We start from the raw sequence: 13,309 nt of genomic DNA, 5'->3' as shown, positions 1-13,309 counted from the left end.
AATCGCTTGCGGGAGTGATTCGGCCGGAACCCCCCGCAGAATTCGCGGCGGAGGCTGCGAATCCCATAGCCGTGCATGGCACGGCTCATGGGATTTGCCTGCAATCCCGCCCACCCGCTCAGTGGCGGCGTGCGTCTGCGAGACGCACGCCGCACTAGTGGAAACGAGTCCTAAAAGATCAGCCAAAGGTGAAAGGTCACTAAAAGGGCCATGTAAAAAAAAATTATTAATAATAATAATAATAATAAAAAACACAAATAATTATATACAAAAACAATAATTAAAAAAACAAAAACCCCTAATCATAAAACCCCCAAAAATAATAGAAAAAACAAACAAACAAACAAAACAAAAACAAGTTATTCCTACTGTATTAGATCCAATACAGATGTTTGTATTAAATCTAATACAAACAAGTCTGCATTTTTTTCTTATGTGATTTGTGCACGCATCAGTAGGGGGAGCATGACCAGGAAGTTAGGGGTGCACCAATCTCTCTTCTTTTGGTCCTGGGGGCCACATCTTACCTACACTGAAGATGCAGTGTGGACACTGCAGGACAGAGACCAATGGAGGAACTTCGGAAGCCGACAGCGGGATTGGAGGCGCCCGGAATTGCAGTGGTGAGCATAAGGAAGTGCTGGACAAGACTGACCCATCCATACAGCTTCTCTATGGGTGACTCAGGCTCGCCCTTAATGCTAAGGAGCTTAACCGTGCACTCTGCTCAACAGCACTGCAGACTAGCAATTGCGTCCTTCTGCCACAATTGGTGGCAGAGAGAACATTATTAGACTGTAGTGGGGGCATATAAGTGATACAACTTCTGAGAAACCATTATGCTTTATCCACTCTACTTACAAATGACTCAATGTGAGAAAACGCGGAAAAGACGCCACGTGTACTAGCAGCAAGGCGGCTGATTCCGCGTCCAACGCGGCGGTCTGCACGCGGAAGCGTGCATCTAGTGACATGGCAGAACGCGGAAAGGCCATCGCATGTATTGATAGCGAGGCGGCTGGTTCCGCGTCCGGCGCGGCGGTTTGCACGCAGCAGCGTGCAGCTGGGGTGGCTGAGCCTGTTAGTTCACATAGGTTTAGGAATACACGCGCGCGCGCTGAAAGGCAGAACTTTTATGATGGCCAATGGGGGATCAGCTGACAAGGCTGGTCAGCTGACCTCAGAGCTGGTAACCATTGGTTGATCACTTTAGGGCGGCGCCAGAGAGCACTGCTCTATATATCGTTACTGCTGGCCACTCTCAAATTGTCTGCCGTTGCGAACACTACATGGAAGCACTCAGACCTTAGTCAGATCCTACAGTGTGTTTGAACCAGGAGGACCTGGGAATTCACACTGAGCCAGATTACTTGTGTTATTATTCTGTTTTACTTAAGACTAGTTCCAGGGTGTAGAGACCACGGACCTCACACCCAAGACTAGGGAACTTGTATTATCATTTTGTTATACATCAGACTAGTTCCAGGGTGTAGAGACCACGGACCTCACACCCAAGACTAGGCATTGTTTGTTATTTGTTATGACCATTTGCTTTCCTGACTATCCCTCTGCTTTCTAATTCGGTACCACGCATATCTGATATCACATTGCCAAACCCTGCCTGACTTGGATACCGAATCAGCCTTCTGTCTTTGTACTTTATCTGTCTGTGTGTTGCCGACCTGGCTTGCCCGACCTCAAGAGCTATCTCTCTCCACCTAAGAGATAGTCTCCAAGATCAGTCAGTGACATCCACCTTCGGGTGTCACTCACTCTCTGGTCCTTCCTACCTTCAGCCTGACTTCACCCCTTGGAGAGTCCCAGGCTGCTGGAAGGTTTCTGTACCCTCCATAGCAGTATCTTCTGTACTGCTTAGGCTCCCCTGTACCTCAAGTGGGTTGCTCAAAGTCATACTGCTACACCAAACACTAACCATTTATATATATATATCTAGAGGTGTCCAGAGGTTAGCGCTATATCTGTATTATTGGTGATTCTGCAGATCATCCATAATCAGGTATAGATCTGTATTCTTGGTGATACTGCAGATCACCAATAATCAGATTCTCTCTGCGAGCTGACACCGATCGTTACACTCAAGTTACATTTCAGAGATATAAATATAGTTTTCTCCATGTACAAAATTTACAATAGTTTTTTTTATTCTATATTTTTGTTATCAAATGTTACAGTATTATATGAACTACCATATTTTTCGAAATATAAAACACACCTTTTCTCCCCCGAAAATGGGGAGAAAAAAATCCCTGCGTCTTATATTCCAAAGACAGGGAGTTCCCAACTTACGATCGCCTGCCGATTCGAACCGCCGACCTGCCACGGCTTCGGGGACTTCCTGCCTTTTCCTCCTGTGTGGTCCTCGGGTCCCCCACATGTCTCTCCCCCTCCCCCTGAGTAAAAACAACTAGCTGCAGTGCAGCTCACCTAATCCAGCGATTCCAACGGCGAGTGCAGACCTCTCATCTCCTGCGGAGCTCCTACTAGTGACGGCTTATGCTGATAACGTGATCAGGTCTGCACTTGCCGCTGAACTCAACTTACAAACAGATTCAACTTACAAACTATCTCCTGGAATGGAAACTGTTTGTAAGTAGGGGACTTGTAGTCCATGAGATTCACCCTTTGATGTGCTACTAATTTTGCTGGTAAAAATCTCAATCTGTTTTTAAATCAAAATAAGACATCTCCTTGTTTTCCCCATGCTACTTGTTGGGATGATTGATGAAATACTAATAATTCTTGATGATGTAAATTAAGGCAAAAGGCAGATTGGAGATGGTTCAATTAGGTGCAGCAGTATTGGCTCCCTTCCAAGCTGCATAAATTTGCATAAAATTAGCATAAACAAGAATTATTAGCATCTAATTCACCACCCCTGGCTACTAGTGTGTAAAATTTTTTTTGCACAGTGTTAAGGGAGATGGGGTTTTATAAATCAATTATCTATAATAATAGTATTAGCAATAACCTAATCCTGGATGCCTAATACTTGAAAATACCAAACCAACCCATCCACTTCAGATTCCTAAATGATATTTCCTGTTTGCAAATTGCTGAGCTACTATTCAGAATAACAATGACTAAGTGCCCTCACCTCTCTTCAAGTTAGCGATGTTATTACTAAGACATTATTTGTACATGAAAACAGGCTTGTCACGTTGGATGTACAGCACGGTTAAGAACCTGACACCTACAGAGATCATCACACATGTGGCAGTTCACTTGTCAGAAACTGTTTCTGTCAGGTGTGACAAGGTGTTGTGTAATGTTATAGTGTAATCATTCCTTACAGCTGCGGCTGCAGCCATATTGGATCATTATCTGCAGTGTTCAGGCACAGAGCTGTATTGAGCCTCTGGGCAGATTCAATACACAGCTGGGCTGGGAAAAGTGCTGCAACTCAGATTACTGAGTATTTTCACTTAGTACTAACTTTAATTTATAGTTAGTTTACACTGCATCAGTTGCGTTGAAGAATAATTCTACACGTCTAACGGGCCTGTTCACATCTCTACTTTATTCTAAGGCCTCAATTCACTAAGCTTTATCAAACTTTTTATCAAACGTTTGATAATTTACCTCATGGGTAAAATCTAATTTTGAATTCACTAAGGTGTTATATATTTATTGAACGTTTTAGCAAGAAAACATTCGATAAATATATAACACCTTAGTGAATTCAAAATTGGATTTTTCCCATGAGGTAAATTATGAAACGTTTGATAAAGTGTTTGATAAAGCTTAGTGAATTGAGGCTTGTGTCGCTGCTTGCAGGCTATGAAAAAAAGTCTTGTTGTATATGTAAAGTGAGGGGGGGGGGGGGGGACACCAAGAGCTCAATAGTGTGATATTGTATAGATGATAATTAATAATGAGTAATATAACAATTTAATACTCACAAACCAGGGTTACCATTAGGCAACCACTGTGAAGGCAGGTGGGGAGATTAACCTGACCCCACTCAGGATTAAAATTCGCTCTCTGTAGATGGGAAGAAGATGGGTACAACCCTCCACCAAGGGTGGACTTAGCAATATGTAGAAGCTTTCCAGAGGCGCCAGTAGAATAAAAGTCACTTAAAGTGACTCTGTAACAAAAATTACAACGTTTTTTCTACCATCCTACAAGTTCCTAAACCTATTCTAATGTGATCTGGCTTACTGCAGCTCTTTCTACTATAACCATCTCTGTAATAAATCAATGTATCTTTCCCCTGTCAGACTTGTCGGCCTGTGTCTGGAAGGCTGCCAACTCTTCCGTGCTGGTCTGTTCCTCTATGCACACTCCAGTGTGTGTTTTATTTACATAAGCCAGCAGCTTCTCTGCTATCTTATCAGTGATAGAAGAGAGCTGGATAAAAATCCTCCTCTGGAGGCTGTGAAAGGAGCTGGTCTGTCACATACTAAGGAATTAACGACATAGGCAGAGCTGTCTGCAGGAAGCCTGTAATGTTCAGTGCATGAGAGAAGCTGGGGACAGAAGGTAAACACACACAAGTGATCTTTTGAGATTCAGAAGTAAGGCTGTATACAGCCTGCTTGTGTATGGATGTATTTTCTATGTGTGGACATGCTGTACATCAACCTACTTCCAGTTTTGGTGGCCATTTTGTTTGTTTATAAACAAACTTTTTAAAACAGTTTTTGACTACTTTTAATGCGGCGGGGAGCGGTGAAATTGTGACAGAGGGTAATAGGAGATGTCCCCTAACGCACTGGTATGTTTACTTTTGTGCGATTTTAACAATACAGATTCTCTTTAAACGAGCTTAAAACCGATGGGGCATCCGTGCGGACAAAGCAAACAAAGGAAGGACTGTGGCATCAACAGTCAAACAACAATTTATTTATACTACGCAGTAAAAATAGGCAATGCGTTTCACGGGCTCAATCCCGCTTCATCAGGCCAATCAAAAAGGAGCATACAGCTTATCAACATCAAAACCACACTGTGGAATATAAATAAATTGTTGTTTGACTGTTGTTGCCACAGTCCTTCCTTTGTCCGCATGGATGGGATAGGCCCACCACTGCCCCATCGGTTTTAAGCTCGTTTAAGTGACTTTTATTCTATTGGGGCCTCTGGAAAGCTTCTATATATTGTTGTATATGTACACCGGGTCACGCTCTCCGCCATATACTGTACAAGCATGGTTGTACTGTGTCTGTGTAATGTTGATCAACTTTTGCCCAATTAGATGTTTTTATCTAATTGAATACCTAATTAGGCAAAACATTGTACTGTATAGTGTACGGGCAGCTTAACTGCTTACAGACTACTGTAATTGAAATCTACACCGTGTTTGGGACCTGTTATCCTGGCCAGGGCGTAGATTTCAATTATGGCTCTGCACGCTCCCGCTGATCACATCGCTCTACCGTCGCTACAGCCCACTTGCGCTGCTGTCGGCATGACAGCAGAGCTCTGTGAGCTGGTCAGGAGCTGATTTCAATGGCTCCTGACAAGTGGTCGTAACTACAATTCATTGGTCCCCCAGAAAAACTTTGGTGCCCCCCCGCATGTTCACACCGCTTCCCCTACCTCTCCTTGGTGGCCTTCACAGCCTTGGGGCCCGTCTCACAAGGGTCATAAAACATGTGCGACTATCATGATCTTCCCCCCCATAACAAGTGTAGCCACAAAAACACCTGATCTGAAGTATAGTCCTTTGTATTGGCGGAAGGGAAGGTTAGTAGTTGGGCCCCCCCATAGCTCTAGGCCCCCCTGCAATTACAGGGGCTGTTCCCCTCTAGTTACACCCCTGCCCTTTACCCTGTGATCACTGTGATTGGCTCACAGGGTCAGAAGCCAATGAAATTGGCTCCTGACTGGCTCACGGAATCAGAGAGCTCTGCTGTCATACCGACTGAAGTGGGCTGCAGCGACGGGACAGCGGCGCGAATGGCAAGAGATGATCCCTACAGTGTGATATTGGTGAGCCCTGTTTTTCTGATCCTTAAGGCCTCTTTCACAGTCACGTTAGAAAATTTTATAACGCAGACTAACGCACAACAATACTAAGTCTGTGCGACATTCATAGTGCACACGTTGCGTTTGTGTGTAACGTGAGGCGTTATTAGAAAGTGCTGCATGCTGTGCGTTTAGCAATGAATCTGCTACGTTAGTTGTGTTGCACATGCTCAGTAATGTATTTTTTTTATATGTAACGCATGCTCCGTTTTCGTTCCATCAGTGTGCGACAAAAACGACGCACCATTTAGCCAGCAACAATAGAAAGCTTTTCAAAAGTCTCTGATCACAGCCTGTGTGAAAATATAAGTTTACTCTTACCGGTAAGATAAGTTCCACAAAATCCTCCACGATAGAGACCATGAGACTGCCTTGCCTATTCAAGGGACAGGAAGCACAAACAATTTAAAAAGGACACTCCCACTTCCACCACTCAGTGCTTACATATTACTTGGAGTATAGAAGTGTACTTACCATACCAGGGCGGGTTTAGGCCTGTCGTGGAGGATTTCGTGGAACTCATCTTACCGGTAAAAGTAAGCTTATATTTCCATGAGATTTCCGAGATAACTCCCCTCTCAGGGCGGGACAACTGCAGAAAGCACTTTTGCGTCCAGAAGCCAAATCTTTAATATTTTGAAGATCTAACCGGTAATGTTTGGTAAATAGTTATACCAAGTGGCTGCATTACAAATTTCAGTAACAGATGCAGATGCCCTCTCAGCCCAGGAGGAGGAAATTGCCCTAGTGCAGGGGTCCCAAACTTGCGGCCCGCGGGCCATTTGCGGCCCTCGATACAATATTTTGTGGCCCTCGCCGGCAAAAGCTTCCTTATAGTTCGCCTCAGTGCTCCCAAGTAATCCGCCGCATCCCCGCCACTAAATGAGGACTGCAGTGCCCCCAAATCGCCCGCCGGCATTTCCTGGAAGGGGCAGAGCTTTCAGCTTCAGCTCTACCCCTCCTGACGTCAATCGCCGCACGGATCGCCGCCTTTCCCTGACCCTCTGTGAAGGAAGAGTAAGGCAGGCAGAGGCGGCGATGCGCCGCAATTGAGAAATTCCTTATGCGGCCCAGCCTCATCCTGACTTTGCCTCCTGCGGCCCCCCAGGTAAATTGAGTTTGAGACCCCTGCCCTAGTGGAATGCGCTTTGATTCCAGATGGCGCAGACATATCTGATAACTCATATGCTTTAGAAATGCATAATTTTAACCAATTACTAAAGAGTACTTTTAGAGGCTTTGTAACCTTTTCTAGCCCCCTGAAATTGTATAAAAAGATTGTCGTCCAATTTCCAATGATTTGTTTTTTTCTAAATAAAGCAAAACCATGTTTCTAACATCTAAAGTATGAATTTTTTTCTCCTTTGCATTTGAAGGATTTGAACAAAAAGAAGGTACCGGTAAATGGATCTCCTGATCCTTATGAAACGTAGATACTACTTTTGGAACAAAAGAAGGAGGTAATTTAAATGAAATCCTATCCTCCATTTTTGTCTTCTGACACTGATCGCTTGAATCTCTCCAATTCTACGAGCCGTAGTAATAGCAACTAAAAATAAAGTCTTAAGAGTCAAATCTTTAATTGAACAGTCAGACGAGGGCTCAAACGGGAATCTCGTCAGGGCCTTCAGAACGGTATTCAAGTCCCAGGAGGGGAATTTTGGTCTTGACAAAACCGTCTTTCTCTTGGCAAACTAAAGGGTCAGAAGGAAAAGAAACATTAAAGTATGCTCCCAACGCAGCTAGTTGCACCTTCAGTGTACTCAGCTTGAGGTCTTTCTCCAGCCCAGCCTGCAAAAATATTTGGAATAAAAAAATTAGTAATAAACTCAGGAGAATTCTGAATAAATTTACAAAAAACTTTCTACACTCTGTGGTAAATGGCTGAAGTGACGGGTTTTCGGAAAGTAAGTAGAGTACTAATAACACTATTTGAAAGGCCTTGGTTCAGAAGAATTTTCCTTCTAAATTCCAAGCTTTCAGCTTGAGCTGGGCAGGAACTGGATAAAAAACTGGTCCTTGATAGAGAAGGTCCTCTCGCAGAGGAAGAATCCAGGGCTGGCCTATCGCTAAGTTTAACAGAAGAGCATACCAAGCTCATTTTGGCCAATCTGGAGCGACTAAGATTAAATCTGCCTGATCCTGAACCACCTTCTGAAGGATCCGAGGTACCAAAATTAGAGGCGGGAATGCAAAGCCCCTCTCCAGACTCCAGTCCTGTGTGAAAGCATCCATTGCCTCTGGGTAACCCCTTGGATCCAGGGAGAAAAACAGAGGTAGAAGCGTGTTTTTGAAAGTGGCGAATAGGTCCACTGTTGGAAGACCCCAGAACTGACAGATCTATCTGAACACCTGAGACACCACTCCCCCGACAGGAGAGTCTGTCTGCTAAGATAATCTGTAATTCTGTTCTCTTTGCCACTCAAGTGTACTGCTTTCAGAGAGAGAAGGTTTTCCTCTGCCCAGATAAAAATCTGATGCGAGAGTGAGATTAATGGAGGACTCTGAGTACCGCCCTGCTTTTTCAAATACGCAATGGCGCTTGTGTTGTCTGACTGAATAACAACATGATTACCTCTCAGAGCTAATTCCATCGACTTCACTGCTCTCCATACAGCAAGAAGTTCTCTGTGGTTTGAGGAAAACCCCTTCTCTACCGAATTCCATTGACCCTGAACCATACTGGAATTCCTGTGGGCTCCCCACCCCCATAGACTTGCATTGGTTGTTACAACCACAGGATGCTGTTGAATCCAATGTACGCCTTTCTTTTACTTCCACCCACCAACTGAGTGAGTTTTTCACCTGGCTGGAGACCCTGGAGGTGAAACAACGGCCGCACTTACCCTTGGACTGATAGAGCCCAGGAAGATCCGCTTCCTCCTATCCCAAGGGACAGGAAAGCACTGAGGGGTGGAAGTGGGAGTGTCCTTTTTAAATTGTTTGTGCTTCCTGTCCCTGGAATAGGCAAGGCAGTCTCATGGTCTCTGTCCTGGAGGATGAGTGGAAGTAATGATTTGTTTAGGCAAATTGCAATTGCTGGCCCTGCATTTTTGGAGGGATTGCGCTCTGCACTCTGCAAAATCACTTTTTCAATCGCTACAAAAGTCATATTACTAACCGAACAAAAATAAATTAATGTAAATTGCTAATTAAAATTGCTCTACAAATCCCTAGCACTAAAATAAAATTGCTTCTAAAAGCACCAAAAATCACTGTACAAAATGCTGGCAAAAAAGGTTGAGTAAGGCTTTGTTCACATCTAAAATTAGAAATCACTGATGCTAGCGGGTTTTTTTTTTTTTGCACAATTTTTTTAGTGCCTCCCGGCGCGCTGCTATTTTTTATAAACCGCTTTTCTAAGCGTTTTTGCAGAGCGATTCTGTTTTTTTTTTTCACTTCCTGATGTCAGTCAGTGAACCCTTTCACCTGGAAATGAATAAATACAATGTATTTATTCATGAAAGCGCTGGGAAAATGGTTATACAAAGCATTTTTTTCAAGCACTTTGTGATTTCCCTATACCTTCCATTGAGGCAAATCGCCCCAAAAATGGTACAGGTAGCGCTTCGGTGAGCAGGTCGGAATCGAACCGCTCAGATGTGAACACTCATAGGGAATCATTGCACAAGTGCTTTTAGGGCAATTTTGCAAATCACTGGCGCTTAAAAAAAGCGATAACGTGTACAAGTGATAGGTGTACAAGCCCTAATTACCAGATTGATGAAAAAAATAAATAAACATTCTTTGTCAAGTGACAAAAGTCCAATTTCAAGTCTTGACAGATGCCCTGAAGACCCTCATCGGTTGCTGCAGTGGGAGGAGATATGCAAATCAGCCGTGGCTTATAAGCAAATATGGCAGCCCCCAGTATCATTACAGCTAAAAGTCCTAACTTGACAAATTATTAATGGGAGAACCGGGGCACACATCAGCTAAATGCCGGAGGAAAGCCCGCCACCACCTCTCATCCCCGAACCACGAGTCTTGCCTCCTACGAACTACATCTCCCGGCATGACCAGCAAGTGTGTCCGGTGGTGACGTCATGACGCAGGCAGCAGGCTGGCGGCGGGGATCGAAGACGTAAAGGGCGGAGGAGAAGAAGGCAGAGACATAAACAGAACATGGCGGAGGGGGCAGCTGCCGCTGCGCAGGCGAAGGAGAGGCGGCGGGAGCAGATCAGGCAGTGGGCTCTGTCCTGCACCAACCAGGAGACGGCCGAGCCCCGCTGGCAGCGGAGGAAGAGGCGGCAGGATGGGGACGCGGGCCGCGCCGTGCGCTTTGAGCGGGCGGCGGAGTTCCTGGCTGCCTGTGCCGGAGGGGACTTGCTGGAGGCAGAGGAAATGCTCAGAGGGGAGGACGGCAAGGAGATCATTGATAGCACCAACACTGATGGCATCAGCGCCCTGCACCAGGTGAGACAGGCGTGGGCCAGGTGTGACAAGTACTGCTGATAGGCAAGGTGGTAAGAGGTGACCAGCTGTGATTGCTGGTGACAGGCAGGGTGGTGAGAGGTGACCAGCTGTGATTGCTGGTGACAGGCAGGGTGGTAAGAGGTGACCAGCTGTGATTGCTGGTGACAGGCAGGGTGGTAAGAGGTGACCAGCTGTGATTGCTGGTGACAGGTGACCTGCTGTGATTGCTGGGGACAGGCAGGGTGGTAAGAGGTGACCAGCTGTGATTGCTGGGGACAGGCAGGGTGGTAAGAGGTGACCAGCTGTGATTGCTGGTGACAGGCAGGGTGGTAAGAGGTGACCAGCTGTGATTGCTGGTGACAGGCAGGGTGGTAAGAGGTGACCAGCTGTGATTGCTGGTGACAGGCAGGGTGGTGACAGGTGACCTGCTGTGATTGCTGGTGATAGGCAGGGTGGTAAGAGGTGATTGCTGGTGATAGGCAGGGTGGTAAGAGGTGATTGCTGGTGATAGGCAGGGTGGCAAGAGGTGACCAGCTGTGATTGCTGGTGACAGGTGACCTGCTGTGATTGCTGGGGACAGGCAGGGTGGTAAGAGGTGACCAGCTGTGATTGCTGGGGACAGGCAGGGTGGTAAGAGGTGACCAGCTGTGATTGCTGGGGACAGGCAGGGTGGTAAGAGGTGACCAGCTGTGATTGCTGGTGACAGGCAGGGTGGTAAGAGGTGACCAGCTGTGATTGCTGGTGACAGGCAGGGTGGTGACAGGTGACCTGCTGTGATTGCTGGTGATAGGCAGGGTGGTAAGAGGTGATTGCTGGTGATAGGCAGGGTGGCAAGAGGTGACCAGCTGTGATTGCTGGTGACAGGCAGGGTGGCAAGAGATGACCAACTGTGATTGCTGGTGACAGGCAGGGTGGCAAGAGGTGACCAACTGTGATTGCTGGTGACAGGCAGGGTGGCAAGAGGTGACCAATTGTGATTGCTGGTGACAGGCAGGGTGGCAAGAGGTGACCAATTGTGATTGCTGGTGACAGGCAGGGTGGCAAGAGGTGACCAACTGTGATTGCTGGTGACAGGCAGGGTGGCAAGAGGTGGCCAGTTGTGATTGCTGATGACAGGAAGGCTGGTGACAGGTGACCAGCTGTGATTGCTGGTGACAGGCTGGGTGGTAAGAAATGCCCAGCTGTGGTTGCTGGTGACAGGCAGGGTGGTAAGCTCTGAGTTATAGTGACAAGCTAGGTGGCCAGGTGTGAATACTAGTAACATGCTGTTTGGTTGTGTTACAAGGTGGAAATATTAGTGATGGGCTTTTTGGCTAGATGTAATCAGGTGTTAGGGCTCTTTTCCACTATGAAATGCGATCGCGATTCCGATCGCAATCGCGTTTCAATTTCCACCATGCGATTGCGAATGAGCTACTATACTCATTATAGTACAGCTCAATTGCATACAAAACGCGGCAGGACGACGATTGCGCTTTGACCAAAATCGCATCGCAATCGGATCGCACTAATGGAAATAGCTGCTGCAGTTTCCATTAGTTTAATGTACCTTGCGATTTGCGATCAAAAGCAAATCGCAGGCTAGTGGAAAAAGGCCCTTAGTCCTAGTCATAGGCTGGTTGGCTAAGTGGCAAGCTGTATGTACAAGTGGCAAGCTGGCTGATAAGGTGTGACAGACTGGCTGGCTCAGTGTGACAAGCTGTGAGTACCAGTGACAGGCTGGTTGGCTCAGTGTGAGTACCAGTGACAGGCTGGTTGGCTCAGTGTGAGTACCAGTGACAGGCTGGTTGGCTCAGTGTGAGTACCAGTGACAGGCTGGTTGGCTCAGTGTGAGTACCAGTGACAGGCTGGTTGGCTCAGTGTGTGTGAGTACCAGTGACAGGCTGGTTGGCTCAGTGTGTGTGAGTACCAGTGACAGGCTGGTTGGCTCAGTGTGTGTGAGTACCAGTGACAGGCTGGTTGGCTCAGTGTGTGTGAGTACCAGTGACAGGCTGGTTGGCTCAGTGTGTGTGAGTACCAGTGACAGGCTGGTTGGCTCAGTGTGTGTGAGTACCAGTGACAGGCTGGTTGGCTCAGTGTGTGTGAGTACCAGTGACAGGCTGGTTGGCTCAGTGTGTGTGAGTACCAGTGACAGGCTGGTTGGCTCAGTGTGTGTGAGTACCAGTGACAGGCTGGTTGGCTCAGTGTGTGTGAGTACCAGTGACAGGCTGGTTGGCTCAGTGTGTGTGAGTACCAGTGACAGGCTGGTTGGCTCAGTGTGTGTGAGTACCAGTGACAGGCTGGTTGGCTCAGTGTGTGTGAGTACCAGTGACAGGCTGGTTGGCTCAGTGTGTGTGAGTACCAGTGACAGGCTGGTTGGCTCAGTGTGTGTGAGTACCAGTGACAGGCTGGTTGGCTCAGTGTGTGTGAGTACCAGTGACAGGCTGGTTGGCTCAGTGTGTGTGAGTACCAGTGACAGGCTGGTTGGCTCAGTGTGTGTGAGTACCAGTGACAGGCTGGTTGGCTCAGTGTGTGTGAGTACCAGTGACAGGCTGGTTGGCTCAGTGTGTGTGAGTACCAGTGACAGGCTGGTTGGCTCAGTGTGTGTGTGAGTACCAGTGACAGGCTGGTTGGCTCAGTGTGTGTGTGAGTACCAGTGACAGGCTGGTTGGCTCAGTGTGTGTGAGTACCAGTGACAGGCTGGTTGGCTCAGTGTGTGTGAGTACCAGTGACAGGCTGGTTGGCTCAGTGTGTGTGAGTACCAGTGACAGGCTGGTTGGCTCAGTGTGTGTGAGTACCAGTGACAGGCTGGTTGGCTCAGTGTGTGTGAGTACCAGTGACAGGCTGGTTGGCTCAGTGTGTGTGAGTACCAGTGACAGGCTGGTTGGCTCAGTGTGTGTGAGTACCAGTGACAGGCTGGTTG

At 46.9% G+C, this 13,309-nt stretch overlaps 1 protein-coding gene across 8 annotated transcripts in view; it reads left to right on the top strand.

Moving 5' to 3' along the window:
- The first annotated feature begins 10,053 nt into the window (after positions 1-10,053).
- The window catches only part of PPP1R12C (protein phosphatase 1 regulatory subunit 12C), a 137,424-nt gene continuing 134,168 nt past the window's right edge, over positions 10,054-13,309 (top strand). For all 8 annotated transcript variants that reach the window (XM_068241253.1, XM_068241249.1, XM_068241248.1 and 5 more), the window contains exon 1: positions 10,054-10,407. In XM_068241253.1, coding sequence (XP_068097354.1) covers positions 10,117-10,407 — 291 coding nt within the window. In that variant the 5' untranslated portion in view covers positions 10,054-10,116. The remainder of the gene's footprint in view (positions 10,408-13,309) is intronic.

Source organism: Hyperolius riggenbachi, chromosome 6 (genome assembly GCF_040937935.1).
Source record: "Hyperolius riggenbachi isolate aHypRig1 chromosome 6, aHypRig1.pri, whole genome shotgun sequence".
NCBI lineage: Eukaryota > Metazoa > Chordata > Amphibia > Anura > Hyperoliidae > Hyperolius > Hyperolius riggenbachi.
This window is presented reverse-complemented; position numbering and strand designations above follow the sequence as displayed.